Here is a 22,713-nt window from a genome sequence, read left to right on the forward strand (position 1 = left end):
GAGGTTTCTTGAACCATAGTATCGCTAATATTTGGTTCCGTCATTTTATTTTTAGTTCTCTTACCGCCCCTAAGTAATTTTAACTGTACTCAACACCATTCTATCATTTTAACTTACTTTGAAAACTGTATATTTTACTGGGCGCAGTAGTGGTCTGCTGCCTCGCCTAGTGTCGAACTTCGGACCTTAGCAAGAGCGCCTCCAGCGCATCCCTTCTCTGCTGCTGTGCTGCGCTGAAGCACTATCCACGCTATTCCGTCGCGTCGCGTTGTTTCCTAAGGTTACGCAGCTTGCCTTGCCACGTTGGACGTTGCTATCTTCTTTCTTCTGTTAGACCTCTTCTCGAAGGTCATTCACTATTCGTCACTCGCGAAGTTTTCGTACTCCAGAGGCGTTAAATGTATTTTTTGCTGTGCGAAACTTATCACTTTACGTGGCACATTTGCTGCATTACTGGACTCACACAGTTTTAATGTTACACATTTCAATCACTTCTAACAGTTATTGTTCACTACTCGTTTCTTTTCTCGTCGCGTGTGTCATCGAAATTGAACTTCCTATTTTGCCGATAAATTTGCAGTAAATAGCTTTTTACGTCGCCATTTATTTCTCTACAGCCGGATTTCACTCACAAGATGCCAAGTGCAAGACGCATCTACTGCAAATTGTACAAACTGTGACGATTTGCAAGAAACATCCACTGTAATCTATCCACATTTGCGAGAAATTCATCTTCCTGCAACGGCTGCCAAATGCAACAACCCCTCTTTCGTAGTAAACCTCTAGAAATGTCTCAGTTTAGACCGTGAGTGCGTAGGTAGTGATATAAGTCGCGCACAGTGTAACTGGCCACGCTTTCCCACCTGCGTTTTGTGATGATTAAGCCAGTTTGTCCTTCAACCGAGACGCTGAGTAGAAATTCTTCCTACCTGTTATTTGGACATGCACTTGTATTTTTATGTCCCCCTTCAGAGCAGTAGCTTCACCATCGGATACTGAAAGTGAAGTATTACTATCTATGATTCACGTAATGAAGCAGGAAGAAACTTTTTGTGCAAATAATTTTTGCACGGGATGCCATATTGTGCGTTTATTTAAGAAATACCGCAAAATGAGCTTGTTCACACTGATTATAAGCTAGCTATTTTAGGGTAAGACAGCATGGTCTCCCATATAACTAGATCTAAAGGCATTCTATCAACTACTGCCGACTGTGGTGACCAATCTGTAACTTGAGCGTACGGTAGGTATAGTGCGTATAAGATCATACTTGTTCGGTTATGCCAGAGTCATTCCTTTATTAATATGAACGTTTACTACCACTGTCAATTTACTGTAACAGTTTTTAAGACCCAAAGACTCCTCGGAATGTGAGTGGCAAAATGCAACTTTTGTTATCAAATATTTGTTATAAAAATTGCTTGTTACGCGTCAGAATAATTGTACTTTCTCATTGGATCTCTTTGCTGACATCATGTGCGATTTCTGCATCGGCACGTCATCTCACTGACTTCTTAAAGTGCAGTGGGCCAACTGTCTTTGGTACCCAGTGCGGGAACCTTTCGCTCACACTTTATTTCGTAAATACTGCAGTGCTGATATAGTCACTTCATGTATGTGAAATAGCAAAACAGGAAATAAAGTAAAATGCGCTATTATCTGCAAATAAAGGGTACCTTAAAAAAAAGGAAAAGGCATGTCTTTACTTATTCTTATGATATTGGTATCTTTTTCAATAGTGCTTGCTCTGTGCTATTTCTGTTTAAGATGGTCTGCAAATGTTGAATGGTTTGAACCATATTTCAGTGGCCTTATGTTTCCTTTACATCTTGTGTCAAATGTTCTGCCATTCATCCCAATGTATTTTTTTCGCAGTCTCTGTAACTGAGCTGATAGATACCAGATTGTTGGTCTCTGCCGTTGATTTCAATTTTGGGATGTGTTATTACATTGAGATACTTGTTTTGTATGCACTGTTGATACCTTTTTTTAAAAATATGTTACCTATTTTAAGTCTGAACTTGTTTTGGTAGTTCGTTGTATGCCATTTTCGGTTGGTGTGCAGACTGAATGCGTTTGAATCATCCCCTTAGAAATTTTTTATAAATGACAGTGCTGGAAAACCACTATGTTATTTAATTTTCAAACAGATGAGCAAAACTGAACGTACTCAGACATTTCTCTCTTTACTTATTCTGATCACTAAATTGACAATATTTTTAGCGCTCCGCAATCTGACTTTCAATAATCCCTACAAAAGAGTTGCCCAGACTAACAATAACCTATACCTTTCATTAATCACTTACCTCACAAAAATCTTCGTTACTCAAACTACTGCGATATAGCGTGCGGTAATACTGCCAGCTAAATGAAAGATTCTAACTACTGAAGGCACTAACTACTGATAGGCATAGTTAGCAAATGAAAGATTTTGATAGACAACAATGTATTCACCTTAATAATCTTCAAAAGTCATCATATACAGGGTGTTAAAAAAAGGTACGGCCAAACTTTCGGGAAACATTTCACACACACAAATAAAGAAAAGATGTTATGTGGACATGTGTCCGGAAACGCTTAATTTCCATGTTATAGCTCATTTTAGTTTCGTCAGTATGTGCTGTACTTCCTCGATTCACCGTCAGTTGGCCCAAGTGAAGGAAGGTAATGTTGACTTCGGTGCTTGTGTTGACATGTGACTCATTGCTCTTCAGATTTTCTGTGAACGTTTGGGCAGGCATTGGGCCCCATGTTCTTCAACCTACGCTCAATGGAGCACGTTATCATGATTTCATACGGGATACTCTACATGTGCTGCTAGAACATGTGCCTTTACAAGTACGACACAACATGTGGTTCATGCACGATGGAGCTCCTGCACATTTCAGTCGAAGTGTTCGTACGCTTCTCAACAACAGATGCGGTGACCAATGGATTGGTAGAGGCGGACCAATTCCATGGCATCCACGCTCTCCTGACCTCAACCCTCTTGACTTTCATTTATGGGGGCATTTGAAAGGTCTTGTCTACGCAACTCCGGTAGCAAATGTAGAAACTCTTCGTGCTCGTATTGTGGACGGCTGTGATACAATACGCCATTCTCCAGGGCAGCATAAGCGCATCAGGGATTCCATGCGACAGAGGGTTGATGCTTGTATCCTCGCTAACGGAGGACATTTTGAACATTTCCTGTAACAAAGTGTTTGAAGTCACGCTGGTACGTTCTGTTGCTGTGTTTCCATTCCATGATTAATGTGATTTGAAGAGACGTAATACAATGAGCTCTAACATGGAAAGTAAGCGTTTCCAGACACATGTCCACATAACATATTTTCTTTCTTTGTGTGTGAGGAATGTTTCCTGAAAGTTTGGCTGCCATCTCTCTCCCCACATCCACCACTGCTGGCGGCTCACCTCCAACTGCGCAACGCTACGCGCTGTTCACATCCAACTGCCCAACACTACGATAGCGAATATTCCAACAATGCCAACCAGCCACAGACTGGACACAACACAGCCAGTGATTTTCACACAGAGCGCTACGTGGCGTTACCAACATAAAAACCTAAACAGCCCACTTACACGTTGATGTGGTTTGATTTGCTTTTTTTTTTCATTATTTTTGTCTTGATTTTCTGTTTAGTTTATCTACCCGTGTTTCTTTGTATCTGCTTTTTAATGCTATTTGTTTGATAATGGGCAGCTCGTTTTGGCAACCAAAAATATTTGGCGGAATCTTGTTAAGCTTGTTTAATTATGTGCCCGACAGCGGCCTGTTTCTGTGTCTGTGACACTATCTTAATTGCAGCCTCAAACCACCAATATATATTGGCACACAAAAACCATGCGCCATCTACTAACGCATTTTTGAAAGTCTTCTCCGTGATTTGCCACCTGGATCGAGTCTAGGGACATGAAACAAAGTGCCGAGAACACAATGGCACTGAAAATAAGTTTTATGAAAAAAAATACCACTTAGCAATTTTTTTTCATTTTCATACTCCCATTTGTTAAATCTGTTTAGGGAACAGGGATACTGTAGCGAACATGTGTTGGTCTGTATACCGTCTACTTGGATAGTAACGTTTTAGATGAACTTCCATCGCACTAGCAACACAGAAAATAATTTACCGTTTACATACATATATTTTAATGGGTGACAAAAACACTGCACGTTACAGATCGTTTAGGGCGGCTACAAGGACCAGCTACAGCACTGTAAAGAAACAAAGTAAGCGTGTGTGGAGCGCTGATGCAGGGGCGGTCTGTAGTCGTGTTGCCAGGCTAGCAGAGAGCGCAGGCGAGCGCCAACAGCCCCAGCGACGGCCAGCGCGCGCCGAGGTCGCCGTGCTGAGAGTCTGCGGAGGACCTGGACCGGACGTCGGCGCCGCCGTGCCAGCCACCTTCGTGTGGCTTCATATGGGCGATATAATTTATTTCTCTCAGTTTCTTCGCAATCCACCTTCTGCGCAGTAAACAAGCGAACTCATCGGTACAAGGCCGTTACATCTCCTGACAGGCAAATTCTACAGCCAATTGCAAGTCAGAGTACACAGCGATAAATAAGTAAGAGTACACCGACATACGCAGGGCTGTTCGCATACAAATGAATATGAGGGTTACCCCAATGATGAAATGGCAGAAATGGGACAATCCGTTACAATTTAGGTTGCTTCTACATCTTTAAAAAATCATTACAAAAGATATAGGAAAAATTAATCTAACCTACAGCATTTACTAGACGGTCCAGTTGCAAAATCCTTCGGTATTAGTGAACTGAAGGGAACCACATGCTCATTCAAGTAACATGCAAATGAAATATGAACCGATTATTCATTGTATTAAATAATGGCAAAGTATTAGCATCAGCATTATATGAACAACAAAGTTAAATGCTGATAACCAACAAGCTAGGCAAGCAAAGGGATGGCTACCGTATCGAATCTGCATATTAAATCATTAATCCGCTACTACTCAATGATTCAGTTAGAAACTCGTCCGCCCCGATAGCTGAATGGTCAACGTGACGGGTTGCCGTCCTACGGGCCCAGGTTGGATTCCCGGGTGGGTCGGGGATTTTCTCCGCTCAGGAACTGCGAGCTGTGTTCTCTTCATCATCATTTATCCCCATCCGGCGCGCAGGTCGCCCACTGTGGCGTCGAATGTAGTAAGACCTGCACCAAGGCGGCCGGACCTGCCCCGCAAGGGGCCTCCCGGCCATTAAGGCCAAACGCTGATTTCAATTTAATTTAGTAACTCCATTGGTCGACTGAATACCATATGAAACGATATTAAGATATGAATCACGTTTAGCGGAGCTGTGACAGCGGTACGCTGCCTATCTAAATATTAACCCCGATCTAGCGAGCCGTGCAGCTGTATGCTCTCACCAGCCTGCTGTAGCGGTAAGTCGGAGGACCGTGGTTGTAGCGCAGAATCAGAATCTTGCTTGTCAGACGTCAGACAACTCCAAGCTCCAAGAACCACTGGTCTGTCCCCACCCACCAACAAACCAAGAGTGTCCATTTTTCTTCCACTAGCTATCGACTCATCAGTTTGCGCCAACCACGAAATACGTTATTCTCTTCCGCCAATAGCGTGCCAGTGCCACGTTGAACAAATTCGCACCCCGAAATGTCGTCATTCATGGGACAATCAAGGCACATCTTCGTCGCTAGTTTGTCGTAGAAATTCCGGACTAAGGTCAGCCAGCGATGTGCCAAATCATATTCCCAGACTTCTAATTTCCTTCCATAAATTGTGGTGTCCCAGCAATGCCCTCAGACATCTCGAAAGGTGAGTCGTGCCACAGACCGCTAACCCCAACTTGGTGAACAAGACCGGTAGGTTTCGTGAGCTACCTTCGGTGGCCCTTGACACGCGCAAGCTGGATCATAGTTTTGAGTGGCCACGACAGACCTACCGCATGCAGTGTGCGGTCTGTGCATTTCTCAAGTATTCACACACTGGAACTATTAGCCCCTTTACTGACGACTGCTAAATTTTTATAAGATACATTTTCCCCTATTACACTACTGGCCATTAAAATTGCTACACCACGAAGATGACGTGCTACAGACGCGAAACTTAACCGAAAGGAAGAAGATGCTGTGAGATGCCCGCATCTCGTGGTCGTGCGGTAGCGTTCTCGCTTACCGCGCCCGGGTTCCCGGGTTCGATTCCCGGCGGGGTCAGGGATTTTCTCTGCCTCGTTATGGCTGGGTGTAGTGTATTGTCCTTAGCTTAGTTAGGTTTAAGTAGTTCTAGGTTCTAGGGAACTGATGACCATAGATGTTAAGTCCCATAGTGCTCAGAGCCATTTGAACCATTTTTGATTAGCTTTTCAGAGCATCCAAGGTTGGCGCCTGTGTCGACACCTACAACGTGCTGACATGAGGAAAGTTTCCAACCGATTTCTGATACACAAACAACAGTTGACCGGCGTTGCCGGGTGAAACGTTGTTGTGATGCATCGTGTAAGGAGGAGAAATGCGTACCATCACGTTTACAACTTTGACAAAGGCTGGATTGTAGCCTATCGCGATAGCGGTTTATCGTATCGCGACACAGCTGCTCGCGCTGGTCGAGATCCAATGAGTGTTAGCAGAATATGGAATCGACGGGTTCAGGAGGGTAATACGGAACGCCGTGCTGGATCCCAACGGCCTCGTATCACTAGCAGTCGAGATGACAGGCACCTTATCCTCATGGCTATAGCGGATCGTGCAGTCACATCTCGATCCCTGGGTCAACAGATGGGGACGTTTGCAAGACAACAACCATGTGCACGAACAGTTCGACGACGTTTGCAGCAGTATGGACTATCAGCTCGGAGACCATGGCTGCTGTTACCCTTTACGCAGCATCACAGACAGGAGCGCCTGCGATGGTGTACTTAACGACGAACCTGGGTGCACGAATGGTAAAACGTCATTTTTTCGCATGATGCAGTTTCTGTTTACATTGAGCTCTACCTTCAGTTCTCTCTGTAGACGATTGAGCAGCCTCCTGGTGGCCTGATTTACAACATGATGGTCGCACTCGTGTTTGGCGACATCGCGGTGAACGCACATTGGAAGCGTGTATTCGTCATCGCCATACTGGCGTATCACCCGGCGTGATGGTATGAGGTGCTATTGGTTACACGTCTCGGTCACCTCTCGTTCGCATTGACAGCACTTTGAACAGTGGACGTTACATTTCAGGTGTGTTACGCCCCGTGGCTCTACCTTTCATTCGATCCCTGCGAAACCCGACATTTCAGCACGATAATGCACGACCGCATGTTGAAGGTCCTGTACGGGCCTTTCTGGACACAGAAAATGTTCGACTGCTGCCCTGGCTAGCACATTCTCCAGATCTCTCACCAATTGAAAACGTCTGGTCAATGGTGGCCGAGCAACTGCCTCATCACAATACGCGAGTTATTACTCTTCATCAACTGTGGTATCGTGTTGAAGCTGCATGGGCAGCTGTACCTGTACACGCAATCCAAGCTCTGTTTGACTCAACGCCCAGGCGTATCAAGGCCGTTATTACGGCCAGAGGTGGTTGTTCTGGGTACTGATTTCTCAGGATCTATGCACCCAAATTGCGCGAAAATGTAATCACATGTCATTTCTAGTATAATAGATTTGTCCAATGAATATCTGTTTATTATCTGCATAAATGTGGAAAAATGTAATTTGATGCGGATGAGTGAGAAGAACAAACCTGTAATGTTCGGATACAGTATTACTAGTGTCCTGCAGGACATAGTCAAGTCGTTTAAGTATCTCGGCGTAACACTGCAAAGCGATATGACATGGAACGATCACGTGAGAACTGTGGTAGGGAAGATAAATGGTCAACTTCGGTTTATTGGGAGAATTTTGGAAATGGAGATCGCATATAGTACGCTGGTGTGATCTATTCTTGAGTACTGCTGGAGTGTTTGGGATCCGTACCAGGTCAGACTGGAGGAAGGTATCGAGGCAATTCAGAGGCGTGCTGCTAGATTTGTTGTCGGTAGGTTCGAATAACACGAAAGTGTTACGGAGATTCTTCAGGAATTCAAATGAGAATCCCTCGAGGGAAGGCGTCGTTCTTTTTGAGAAACACTGTTGAGAAAATTTAGATAACTGTCATTTGGGGCTGACTGCCGAACGATTCTGCTCCCGGCAGCACATATCGCGCTTAACGACCAAGAAGATAAGATACGAGAAATTAGGGCTCATACGGAGGCCTAAAGACAGTTCTTTTTTCCTTAGTTCATACAAAAGTGTAACCGAAATGCTCAGGGGACTAAAATGTGATTCTTCGGAAGAAAGACGATATAGTGCTCGGGAAATGCTGTTGAGTACGTTTAGAGAGCCTGTGCACGACGAAAACTAGAAAACTACGCGAGAAGTATGCTGTCACGATACTGCAAGTCACGTAGCGATCTTGAGCATAAGGGAGAATATGAGGCGTGTACAGAGCCATCTTTTTCCCTCGTTCAGTACCCGAATAGAATAGGGAAGAAAACTGAGGAGAGAGGTACGATGTACCCTCCGATATGTATTGCTCAGTCACTTGTAGAGTATATATGTAAATGTCGATGTAGACGATATCTTTTACTGATGACATATCTACTCAATCGGAAAGAATCTTAATGGACACCATTTCAGACAAGTGCTCCAGTAACATCATGCCGTCTGTTTACTACCAACACCTCATGTAGTGTCAAGATAAATCGCCTATAGCGTGTCAGTAGCGGACGCGGTTTGGAATGGCATTTGGGAACAATGGTAATTAGGTGGCAGGCGTGCTTAAATGCTGGAGGCTCTTCTCCTTTAGAATTACTTGGAGTAGCGGTGCTTCCTTCTCCATCTTGTTTGTTTTCGAAGTTGCAGTAATTTTATGTAGGTTGACTTTTTTTCTTGTGCTTGAGTCTAATTCTTTTAATTTAAATGAAACTGTAGAATTCCTCTCGATATACTATCAATGTACCTTCTCTTGCTACTGCAACGGCTAGTGAAACATAACTATGATTGGTGATCAAGGTCTGCTTTGGTCTCTCTATTACTAAGCTGTGGAGTCAATTTCGGCGAGGTGTCCCGATATTGCAGTTCGTTCCGCAGGGCATGCTCCAAAATTCCCCAACGATTTTCAGTATCATTTTGGAATACCCGAAAGACCATGATACACAAAACACAAAGCCTGCCGTTTTGTTAGCTGCTCCGTTCCGTTTGGCACTCGATATTTTCTTTCGCCCTGTATTACAACAGTTTATCTGAACGACATTATTAACAATAACTTATAACTTATATTGTGCGCTATGATAACATATAGTGTCACAGTATCTCCTACGTTCAAGATTGAAAATTTTCGATGAACTTTAAGGGTAAAGAGGCGTAGCGCTTCGGGCGTTTCTGTAACAGGTAGTCATTTCGTCTTTTCGATTGATAGATGTCTAACGAATGGCGTCCTAACTGTAAATGTATTGTATCCTGACAACATAATCCTAGCAGGAAACACCATACCTTCCTCTAGTTTTGTAAAAATAATTAGTTTCCTCTCTTACTCAGCTTTTTATATCGGTTTTTGTCACCGCCTGGAGAGAAGGACTCTTTCGTAATGAGGACAGAGTTTCACTCCTCGTAAATCCAATACACATTTATTCTAGTTTATTATGAACGAAATCATCTGTGAACCATTCAATAGGGACACGGGGGATTTGTGTGACACGTTTGTTTCAGCGAATGATTAAGAAAAAGTGTGCAAATGACTGAGCACTATGGGACTTTTTTAACTGCTGAGGTCATCAGTCCCCTAGAACTTAGAACTACTTAAACCTAACTAACCTAAGGACATCACACATATCCATGCCCGAGGCAGGATTCGAACCTGCGATCGTAGCAGCAGCGCGGTTCCAGACTGTAGCGCCTAGAACCGCTCGGCCACACTGGCCGGCCAAGGATTAAGAAGTTTTTGGAATTGTAGCGAAGTTGTACTGTTATATTTACACGATATTTTGAAGCCTCGCCTATCTCTTTTCGTCAGACGCAGGGCGCAGATTTGGGTGCTCTCTGTTTGGACTACAGTCAAATTGTGGAAGCACCTGACGTAGAAAGCTTAAAGAATTACATTCAAGAGAATTTTTCTCTTATTCAGTAGTCGCATCTTTACCCTCACGCCACGTATCTTGTTACTCAATATACAGGGTGTTCCAAAAGCACCGACAACGCTTAGTATGTTGTAAGGGAAGAGAAACTAATCGTTTCTCATGAAGGAAACCACAGCAGGAAACACACGGCATGGGCGCTGGAGAGCGGCCAAGTCTGAGAGCGAACGGTCGTGACAGTTTGTTCTTATTCGTTTTGATGTGTGAATACGGAAGGTGTGCAACAGTTTGGTCATCTGTGTATTGCGGATGGACGACATGAGCCTAACAACATTCCTGTGCATGTGCTACATTCCTCCACATTCCCATACGGCAAAGCGGACTGCAATGGGAGAGCGGTTACAAGACTGTATGCAGAACGTTTCCTAAACGGACGTACCCCACATTATTTCAGGCTAGCGGCCATCGAGAGACGCTTCAGCGAAGCAAGAATCTTGCTCGTCGGTATTTTCTGCCTGAGGTGCGTCCGCTGCACAGTGAAGATTTAGCATTTCGTGCTTGGTGCTCGCGAAAACTATCATAATCTACTGTTCATCCTTTCGCAGGAGCCGCAAAGTGATGCAGATCGTCCTCTCTCGGCTCCAACACTATGGCTGGAGACGGACAGGCTTGCAATGTTCTACGAGGAACCAGTCTACAGGTCTGCAAACAGGGCGTATTACTCGCTAATACTCGCTCCGGCATAGCTTGTTCGAGAGCGAAAATTCGAAGCGGTCGGGCTGTGGAGAGGGCAGAGGCCCGCCCGCCGCGCTGATGTTTCGACCGTTTCAGTAGCAGCCCTGTGTGTCTGCAGGCTGGTGTCGCTCCAGACACTCCCACCAACTGATGGGACTACACTCATCACTTTAGTTACGCTTGTACAATGGGTCGCAGTTTCTAATGACGCCATCTTTGTCATCCATAGAAGAAAGTAGCCTACTTTATGCAGTAACGATAATTAGGAAACAGAATGAAATTTTCACACTGCGGTGGAGTGTGCGCTGATATGAAACTGGCGGTGGCACATTAAAACTGTGTGCCGGACCGAGACTCGAACTGGGACCTTCGACTTTCGCGGGCAAGTGCTCTGCCGACTGAGCTACCCAAGCACGACTCACGACCCGTCCTCACAGCTTTAGTTCCGCCAGTATCTCATCTCCTGTGAGGAGGGGTCGTGAGTCGTACTTGAGTAGTTCAGGTGGCAGAACACTTGTCCACGAAAGACAAAGGTCCCGAGTTCGAGTCTCGAACCGGTACACATTTTTAATCTGCCAGGAAGTTTCAATTAGGAAACAGTTTGGAGTTTTACAGGAAAACTATGTTACCACCAACTTCTGTCGGTCGATCTCGAAATGAAAAATCTCACTGCAGTTATTTGTAACACCTTCTGCTTTATTGGTTCAAATGTACACATCTGAACTCTACCACCAAAGAAATTAGAAATCTAACAAGGACAAAATTGTCTCTCAGTTATTTCTTGTTGGCGTCATTCCAATGAATCGACTGGGGCCGGCCGGTGTGGCCGTGCGGTTCTAGGCACTTCAGTCTGGAACCGCGTGACCGCTACGGTCGCAGGTTCGAATCCCGCCTCGGACATGGATGTATGTCATGTCCTTAGGTTAGTTACGTTTAAGTAGTTCTAAGTTAAGTAGTCCCATAGTGCTCAGAGCCATTTGAACCATTTAAATCGACTGGATTCCGCTCAACATTACTTCGTCCGTACGTGATAACGTTCCAAGCCACAATGGTACTTCTTTCGCTACTCACGTTTCACATAAAACATTCTTCGCGCTAAATTAGATAAATTGGGGAAGAAACGACGCCTACGCTTTCACCTCTCAAGCGGCTTCGAGTTCACCATTAACCCTTCCGCTTTAATAAAAATGAACTTCATCGGTAGGTTGAGTATCGTATGGTCCAAAATCTACTCAGTCCGGAAAGAGATTTCATTCTTTTTGGTGCTGAGCGGGCGTGACATTCTCCCAACGACCCCAAATAAATATTTACATACAACAAAAACAAAGTAAGATATTACAGCCACGTTATAATTCTGTTCTAGCTCGTCAGAAATTGATATTTCATCACGCATTGACGTACAGTATATAACGTCCCACCTGTCAGAAACAGACATTTCCAATAACCGGCAGGGCGACCACAGAATGGTTATTATTCTGTCCAACGTCGACAATTCGACTTTTTCATCTGTGAGACGGAGACAACGATCTTTCAGCGCTCGTAGTATCTATATTTAATTGACAGAAATACGACCGTTTTACTGTACTACCAAAATACTGGTGAGTCGTGAACCGGCGCTATGCAGTTAAGCTCAATTTTCATTTGCAGGAGACACAGAGCTTTTGCAATAATCTAACATATCTCTGTATCATCGGGCCCTGCATTACAATGTGTTTTTAGTTTGTGCACCTATAAGAAAACTGAATTGTCGAGAACTTCTCGCCTTCCAACGTTCGTATTGCACCTTTGAATGGGTCTAAAATACCGCGGGTCCTTTTCAGTGCTGTTCTCGTAAGCAATAAGTTTTAGGATACGCCTTTCTCCGATAACATTTCCTTGATTTTATCGTACTGCCTAACAACAGACTGTAGCATTCTAATCACGCTGATCCAGCTAGCCTCCGTTTTTGTTTCAAGCTTGTCTGTATCGAATTCACGTCACCAGTTTTGTTCATGAAACGGACAGTATCTCTTCAGCAAAGTCGCGGTATAAGTGACGGTAGCCCAGTTCATCCAATAATTGTCATCCAACATGTATTTGAGAACTGTGTTCAGAACATGTGTAACGCATGCGTAATGCTGAAAGGATTGCAACACCTTGCATCTATTAACATATCTGTCAGTGGAAAATTGAATCTTATTGATATGCTCCTAACAATTTGAATAACATTTCCTCAATGCAGTTTCTGATAAGTTCATTAGAGTGGATGCAGTGCCACTAAATATTCGGATGGACATGTGGCTGCAATACTTTGTGTCGATGTGCGGAGTTACCCAACGTCACATATCTCAGTCGATGTACTGGTAGAGGTAGGTCAGTTCCATGTCCATCACGGTCGCCAGATCTGAAGCCTCTCCATTATTTTATGTGGGGTAGGATGAAGACTACGGTGTATGGCACACCTGTAATGTAAGCGGAGGACCTTATTGTTCGAGTTGACGGAACGATTGAAACACTTCGAAGTCAACCGCACAAACTGGCTCATGTGCGTAAGGGTCACCACCGCCGATGTATGTTCTGCATTGACGTATGGGGGTTCGCAGTTAGAAGCCCATCTTTAATGTAGACAGCGCGATTTGCTACTCATATTGGGTTTACTGACGTAATGTGGAGCGCACACGCACCTCACACTTCTACGCTCTCCAGCGGCCAAACCGTGCGTTTCCGGGGGTAGGTTCCTTCTTGAAAACCGATCAGAGTGCCTTCCTGCAAAACATACTAAGCGTTGTCCGTCTTTCTTGGGATACCCTGTTTAGGTCGCTGAAGACCGAATGATATATTTCCTTGAATGGTGGCCACTCCCTATACTGCTTTCAGAAACTTTCGAGGAACTTCGCCTTAAGCAAGACAGGAATTCTTCGTCCCATTTTCTTAGGAAGCACGGACTTAAGAAGAATTGCAGCACCACAAGCTGATTACTGCTTTCAGAGTTCCAAATACACACAGTCTAATTTCCTAAGTCCAATATATGATCAAAGTATGTCGAGTGTTGGTGACGTGAAAGATGTAGCTGACTCAGAAGTTCCACCGTAAACGTGGCACGACTTCCACTACTCTGCCCTTACGTTCGGAGTTATTGAAAGCCGTGCTTTATTGCTTATACAGTGTGAGGTTACCGGATGAGAAGTTGTCAGTTGCAGGAGATATTTAGCTAATACCGGGTAGCATCGCTTCTAATTTGAATAATGACTTCTATTCGGCGCAAAAAAATATTTTTTTTAAATTTTTTCATGCAGGCCATATCAGGTGAAGCTACTCATTGATGAATACATCCCATTGAACAAAAATAAACAAGTAACATAAATACCAAGTGAGAAAGACCACTGCTACGTTTTAGCCGCTGTACCAAGTAGTCCGAGACGTTTTCTGTGAGATTAACACAGTCATTTAACGGGACTGTGAGGGTGCGTTAAGGTGCCTTTGTGTTCGTCAAACCAGGACCGTAGAAGTGCAGCCCTGTGAACATGGCTGTTGCCATCTTGGTAGACGGGAGTATCTACAGCCTACTCGTTATGAGTATGCAGAAGAAGATGCAACACTTTGTCACCGACGATGCTGACAAACACCCCAGTTCACGTTGTCCCTAATGTGAAGAAGCGAACGCAAGTCATGGTAAGAAAAATTCCCTCAAAATACAGTACCACAGAACCCGACCCGGCCAAACTACGCTCCGGGGGTTAAACGCCACTATGCGCCGTCAAATTGTGTAATTTGATAAAGGGCATACTATCGATCCGGAGGACCCCGCTACACTGCTCCTGTCCATATCTGTCCAGTTTTGCGTTATTTGGCTGAAGACGTGCAACTTTATATGCCGCTGCGAGCAATGTCTTTTTTCTACCCTATTCAAAACGTTTATTACATCCACTTCCTTTCCCTGTTTTCTGGATCTGCATTTATTGTCAGTAGCAGTTCGTGCCGGGTTTTAAATTCTTTTACCACTGACAAGGTATGACACATATCGGTTAGCATTTTCTTGCGGTCACTATTCTTACGTCAATTTATGTGGATAAGAGTGATACATCATTCCTCGAAACACGTGGGAAAGTTCACGCTCATGCGCCAGCAGGTGGCAGTTTCATTCGGGCTGTGTTCGTGGATACCTCGGATCGCGATGCATCCTTTCTGCCGTTCTGTGTCGGCTCTACGTCGATCCATTTACTGAGCTGGTTACATACAAACGACGGGCACATACACAACACTACAATGTCATGACTTACGACGTTCGTAAAGGCGTTACATGATCGCCTGTTACCAGTGCTCCGGAGCTGTTTAATCTTAATGAGGTATCTAATATTTCGTACACTGAGGTTATTGGTGATGGCAAATAACAGAAATGGTTAAATTACTAGGCGTTAATTGTGGATTTACGAAATCGGAGGCAGGGTAGGACGGAGGAAGGAACCATGAAAGTTAGTTAAACGACTCATAGAAAACGGAGTCATTGGCGACGGATCGACAGTTCAATTGGACACGTAAACTATCTGAAATCAGCTGCAGGGAACCACCTCTGGATTTTAAATTTAAAAACCAACAGCCTCAGTTGCAAAGTTAATCTAGATTTACCTAGGTTTCAGTCGGAATAATCCAATCTTCTTCTAAATAAAAGTAACTACCATTTGTCCATAGTGAACATAGTAAAGCTAGAACTACAAATCCATAAATTATCGCCAGACTGTAAAAATTTAGCCGGCCGAAGTGGCCGAGCGGTTCTAGGTGCTATAGTCTGGAACCGCGCGACCGCTACGGTCGCAGGTTCGACTCCTGCCTCGGGCATGGATGTGTGTGATGTCCTTGCGTTAGTTCTAAGTTCTAAGGGACTGATGACCTCGGACGTTAAGTCCCATAGTGCTCAGAGCCATTTGAACCTGTTTTTTTTTTTTTGTAAAAAATTATCTGAAACTGCCTCGGCCCCACTTTGCGACCGCGGTGCGGCAGTCACGAGTGCTGTACTGGAACTCAGTACAGCAGTCTGATAATTTATGGATTTGTAGTTTTAGCTTGATGTCCACTATGGACAAACGGTACTTACTTTTATTCTGAAGAAGGTTGGGTTATCCCGACTGAAACCTGGGTAAATCTAGGTAAACTTTGCAACTGAGGCTGTTGGTTTTAAAAATTCAAATTAATATTTATACAGTTGCTGACAGGGCCGCGAAATGTTGAAAATATCCCTGGATTTCACTGAAATGAGTTAAGGATACAACCGAAATACTGAAGCTGGTTGGCCATTCCATAATCTGTATCACTCCATTAATGAAACGAGTAGAGTCATCTTAATCATTCCACTATTTCGCTAGCTGTCATTCAAGTACGAGGTGAGGAAACTACGTTTCTTCATTAATATTACTTTTCTAATTAAATTAAATGTAATGGTCGGCAGTCGAGAACTAAAACTCTGAAAATAATTTATGAAATTGAATATTCTGAATGTAGGCTGAGCGAAAGTGAATCATGCAAGGTGGTGCAACCGGAAAAGAAGGAATTAGTGGCTTCTGAAATTTATTGGAGTAGATGGATATTAAAGATTAGGCATAGAACAGAAATAAGAAATTCGACGATTAAATTAACAGGCGTGAGAATAAGAAAGGTAAAATTTCTTACTTTAAAAGGATGGCGGCTGGGAGGGGGGGGGGGGGGGGGTGAAGGGAGGGGTGAGCGGGAGGGAATACGGTGCGCGATGAAGTATCTATAAGAGATTAATTTAAAAATCCAGGATGCGCGAAGGACAAGTCAAAGAACTGCATACATTTGAAACTATTTAAATTTTGAAGTTCAGCCGGAGCCTTTTTCCATTACATTCGGAACTACGAGTTGTTCTTTTTCCCATTCACTTCACTCTAAGCTTATTTATCAATCAATGATGTTAGCAGATGTGTATCTCTCATAACGAGACTAATGACAAGAGGTTGTTAGTTTTTCCCTTATCGAATGACGTCACAAACCAGCAAACAGTCTACACGAAAAAATACCATCAGGTTTCCTTCCATCTACATCTATGCCTACATCTACATAAATACTCTGCAAGCCACCGTACGACGCGTGGTGGAGAACATCTTCTACAACTATTAGTCGTTACCTTTCACCCGCATCTCGTGGTCGTGCGGTAGCGTTCTCGCTTCCCACGCCCGGGTTCCCGGGTTCGATTCGCGGCGGGGTCAGGGATTTTCTCTGCCTCGTGATGGCTGGGTGTTGTGTGATGTCCTTAGGTTAGTTAGGTTAAAGTAGTTCTAAGTTCTAGGGGACTGATGACCATAGATGTTAAGTCCCATAGTGCTCAGAGCCATTTGAACCACATGGACCATTACGTTTCCTGTTCCACTCGCAAACAGAGCGAGGAAAGAACTATCTATATGGCTCCGTGCGATCCGGAATTTCTCATATCTTATTTTCGATGTTGCGCGAAATGTACAGTGGCGGCAGTAGAATTGTAATGCAGTCAGCTTTTTCGAGCGAAAAGACTGTCCTCCTCCCTACAGGGATTCCCATCTGAGTTCATTAAGCATCTCTGTAATACCCATGACTTGATCTAACCTACCAGTAACACACTAAGCAGTCCTCTGAACTTCCCCGATGTCTTTCTTCAATCCGACCTGTTTGGGGTACCAAACACTCGAGAAGTACTCAAGAATGGGTCGCACTAAAGTTCTATACGCGCTCTTCCTCACAGATGAACCACACTTTCCTAAATTTCTGTGAATAAACTGATGTCGACCGTATGCCTTCACTAATACCTACCTTACGTCCTCGTTCCATTTTATGTCGCAAAGCGACGTGACAGTCTCAAGTAGCACATTGCTAATGCCATACTCGAACATTACTTAATTGTTTTATCTACTCAACTGCATTGACTTACATTTTTTACACTTATAATAATTTGACATTTATCACACCAACTACAAATTTTGTCTTAGTCTCCTTGAATCCTCCTACAATCACTGAACGAAGACATTTTCCTGTACACCACAGTGTCATCAACAAACGGCCGCAGATTGCTGCCCACCCTGTCTGCCGTATCATTTATGTATACAGGATATAATATCGCTCCTATGACACTTCCCTGGGGCATCCCTCACGATATCCTTGTCTCTTATGAAGACTTGCCATCGAGGACAGCATACTGGGTTCTATTACTTACGAGATCCTTGAACCACTCACATATACGAGAGCCTACGTTAGGACTTTCGTTAACAATCTACAGTAGGGAACCGTGACAAATACTTTTCCGTACATTTAGGAATATAGAATCTGCCTTTTGCCCTTCATTCATGATCCGCAGGCAGTTATGCGACAAAGGGCAACCTAAAATTCGCACGAGCAATACTCTCTAAAAATGTGCTGATATGTGTCCAGTAGCTTTCCTGTCTGAAGCAATTTAATATGTCCGAACTGAGAATTCTGTAGCAGACCGATGTTGAGGATATTGGCCTGTAATTTTGCAGGTCCATTCTTCAACCCTTCTTATATACAGGAGTCACGTGCGCTTTTTTCCAATCTCTTGGGACTTTGCGCTGGGCAAGAGATTCGCGATGACTATAAGCAGTTGCTTCTTTATGAAAGGGATGCTAATTACTATGCCGTCTATGGGGGAATCTGTGCTAAGCTCAAACGATAGTACGTTTGTACTAAGCTAGAAATATAGAACTTCAGCTTTCCTTTGCCATCTCCTGCTGCCGTACCAGACTGATCAATGGGTCATTGGACAGAATCCGTTGACCTGCTTAGCGATTTGATGTAGGAACAGTATTTCTTTTGATTGTTATCGGCTCGTTACTTGAGAAAAAGAAGTGATTGTTCGCGAAATATGCAAAGAACAGTATATTTAGAAGATTTAACCATTCAAAAGATCTTCGATGTTCATTGTTGGATGCAAAATTCTGATGAACTGAACATTATAGTTATCAGTGTTTCCTCCGCCTTTCATTTGTATCGTTTGAAATGGAGAAATGAAGCCAAGTTCCTGTCCAGACATGTACGAGTAGATTCCCCGTGTTTGCTCTAATTCCCTTTGATTGTAGTGGTAGACTTGTTACCTTACTTATATCCTGATAGCCTTTTTTGATTTAATGCACCAGTGAGTTCGATAAAAGAATTCGTTCAGAAATACTATCATGTGTGAAGGTACGCAAGACCAAGAGACCGGTTAAGTGGAATATGTACGAGTACTATTGTGTATTTTCATTTGTAATGTGGCAGCGTGTTTACGTAACTACTATCTGGTTTAGTTTCCACCTGTCGGAGATCAAGTGGCAACTGGCGTAAATAAAAAAAAAATTCCACACATCATTTAAGGAAGAGAACAACATTCTTGCTTTAAATAATACATGAGCAGTTTCTCTCCCCATTATTGTCTACTTGAATTATTGCCCAGAAACCAATGATCCTATCGCACAGATGACGTTACAGGTATAAGCTTCATTTATTTTTCTGAGGTGACAGCAGCTTTGATTTGTCGGGAATGTCAATCCTATACGTAGGGACGCGTTTTACTTCATTGAACCGTAGTGACAAAGTTTCCAGTTGCATATTAGTTTTAAAATATGTTTAGTTCCCACATTTTAATTATTTAGAACTGAAGACTATACCGATGGACATCCACGTTTGCAAATCACAATTATTTGTTTTATTGTTGAAGTCTCATATATGCAGTGATGAAGGTACATCGTCTTCCTATAGATGTTATTTCTTTAATAATTCTAAATCTTATTGTAGGAAAGGTCCTGTTTTCACATAATGCAAAGGCTTTTGATGTGACTGATGAGGATATCGTCGTTTGTTCTGCGATTTCATGTAGCTCGAGGAGATATGCAGCCATGCTTCACCAGAGAATTTTAGCATCAGTCTCTTCATCACTCGCAGACTGCAACAGCCGGTTTCAGTAGTAACGTCAAGCAACAGTATCTGAACTGCTCAGTTTGCATATTTTCTGTGTGCGTTTGTGCGTATCTCTGTCAGCAGATTTTACTGACACTCCAGTGTGAGATGCTAAACGGCGCAACGACGTTTTCGGACGTCCTTCCAAGGCTGCTTCTAGCTTTCGCGGGCTGGTCAAAAATAAGGAAACACCAAAAAACAACGCATTACCATGGTTAACACGGTGTACAAAAACAGTTGACATTCACACTAGCTTCCAGTCGTCTCGACGTGGATAAATACAGGTGCTGTATGGTTTTCAACGGAACCTTGTGCTATTCTTCCTGCAAAGTATTGGCAAGTTGAGGTAACGATGATAGAGATGGATAGCGATGACTTACTCTCAAAGTCTTAATGACTTTGAGATAATATGAAAGTGGTGGGCAGATGAGATACGACGATTCATCCTTGTTATTACAGAACCAGTCCTGGTCGATGCAAGCTGTGTGAACAGTCGCCCTGTCTCCTTGGAATACAGCACCGCCATTGGGCAACGAACACTGTACCATGGGATGGACCTGATCAGCCAAATTTGTCACATAATCCTTGGAAATAAAGTGATTTTGCAGAGTAACCATGAGGCACATTGGAATAGCCCGCATCTCGTGGTCGTGCGGAAGCGTTCTCGCTTCCCGCGCCCGGGTTCCCGGGTTCGATTACTGGCGGCGTCAGGGATTTTCTCTGCCTCGTGATGGCTGGGTGTTGTGTGTTGTCCTTAGGTTAGTTAGGTTTAAGTAGTTCTAAGTTATAGGAGACTGATGACCATAGATGTTAAGTCCCATAGTGCTCAGAGCCATTTTTGAACCCATTGGAATACCACGATATGACTGCCCTAATCATCACCAAACCCTCGCCACGTTTCACTCTTCGGACGTAAAACTCTGCCAGAAGTTGGAAACAGTGTGAAGCTGAATTCCTCCGACTTTCTTCCATTGTTCCACAGTCCAGGCTTTCGGGGCTTTGGCATCATTTATTCAGTGTTACGGGCGCTTACATGATTAGTGAGTGGTCTTGGAATTCCATTTCCCCCCTGCAACTCCCATCTTATTGTGTTCCCTTCGTGTTGTTTTGGTGCTGGCAGGATTCGTGTGATATTCAGTTCTGCAGAGAGTTTTGACGATGTCGTCTTCTTCGTCACAGTCCTCTTCGATGAATGTTCGTCACGATCACTCGACCCACATTTTTGTCTGCCTTACGACTTAGCGGTTAATGTTTTTCCGCTTTCCCTAAACGCAGTATAAATCTTCGACACGCTGCCTCTTGAAACACCAAACACTTCGGCTACCCGATTAGAGTTGCAAACCTGTGCGGAAAGTAGAACGTTTACCACAGCGTATTATTTTCATTTGTTCCTACTGTTGTTACCAGGGCTGGTAGACAGTTTGAAAGGGGCCTCATTAGGCCGACTGATCAAATCTTTTAATATCCAGAATTGTGGTGTATTGGGATTCTAATGTGGCCCGACGCGGACTGAGTGGGAGCGCACATATACACGTCGTCGAAGTTCAGATTTAGCACGTCTGACTATCACCAAGAAGGCTCGCCGTATTGTGCACCATGAAGATCGTAACCCCACCACATCTGTGAGTGCCATCCGGAAAGAAAGAATGGACTCCCAGCAGCATTATGTGTCGTCCTACACCATTGGTTGCAAAGTACCACCAAGCGAGTAGCGAATTACCATTTCATGCCAAGGCTGCCGTTAGTACCGTAAAACAGACTGCTGCGTTTGGAAGAGTGCCGTGACCGGGTGCCGTGAATGGCGTCGCACTGTACTCAGCTACTAACCGCTGTTCTGCACTACCCTGGATAACCATCGTCGGTGCGTATAACGGCGACCTGGGGAAACGTTCCATTGTTATTGCAATATTTTTGAGACTCACAGCGGTGCTACTACTGGCGTCATTCTGCGGAGAGCCATCGAGTGTGACTTCTGGTAACCACTGCTAGTGACTAGACTGACAGCACAGAGATACGTCACGGACATGCTGCAACCTCATGTGCTACCTCTCATGTGACAGTATCGTGGTGCCATTTTTCAAAATGACAGCGCTCCTCCACGGATGGCGTGTCTGCGTGATGTTGGAACCCTCCCGCACCCTAAAAGATCGCCGTATCTGTCTCCGATAGAACATGTGTGGTATCAGCTTTGACATCACCTCCGTGCGAGTGCCAGTGTCATATCAATAAGTATCTGCAACATTTGTGGGTCAGCTTGCTTGAGGAGACGATAAAACTGTTTTACGCCACTTTTCCCAATCGAATGAGTGCTCGCATTCAGGCCAGAGTGGGGTGAAGCGTCATACTGAGAAGTGTGTTCATACTGTCAAGTTCTTCATAAATTTGACTATTTTGTAAACACTATGGTAGCACTATTTACGTGTCAACATACGAATTTTTAATACTGTACCTAGTCTCATATAGCGAGAGATGGGAACACGTAAGTTACCCAGAAAGATTGTCGAAAATGATAGCTTTCTTGGCGCAAGTGTTCAAGTGTGAGAAAGAACAATGTTGTATTGTAGTATTGACCTCTAACCCTTTGAACACGGTACACTCACCGTTAAGGGCTACTGTGACGCTGTACTCCTTCTCTAGGTTCTTCTCCTCAGGAGTGGATTCAGCACTGACTTTAATTTTCAGCGTTCCGTACCTCAATCTGTGAGAACAGAACTCATATGGGACCACTGTGTTCTTCGTCTGTCTGTGCCTGTAACAAACTCTTTTTCTCCGGAATGGATCGACTTAACAAGTTGAAATTTATATCACATAGTAAGGTCTATGATCCCTTGGTGGTGTAAAACACTGAATTTAATTTTTTTTTTTTTTTAATGTGTGACTAGGGCCTCCCGTCGGGTAGACCGTAAGCCGGTTGAAAGTCTTTCGATTTGACGCCACTTCGGCGACTTGCTCGTTGATAGGGATGATGGTTCAAATGGCTC

General features: G+C 43.9%; 1 protein-coding gene across 1 annotated transcript in view; it reads right to left on the bottom strand.

Annotated features, from left to right (window-relative positions):
* Positions 1-4,167: 4,167 nt before the first annotated feature.
* Positions 4,168-22,713, bottom strand: part of LOC126279945 (uncharacterized) — a 70,431-nt gene continuing 51,885 nt past the window's right edge. Inside the window, exon 4 of the mRNA XM_049979722.1 lies at positions 4,168-4,465. Coding sequence (XP_049835679.1) covers positions 4,285-4,465 — 181 coding nt within the window. The 3' untranslated portion in view covers positions 4,168-4,284. The remainder of the gene's footprint in view (positions 4,466-22,713) is intronic.

The sequence above is a fragment of the Schistocerca gregaria genome, chromosome 1, assembly GCF_023897955.1.
Source record: "Schistocerca gregaria isolate iqSchGreg1 chromosome 1, iqSchGreg1.2, whole genome shotgun sequence".
Lineage (NCBI taxonomy): Eukaryota > Metazoa > Arthropoda > Insecta > Orthoptera > Acrididae > Schistocerca > Schistocerca gregaria.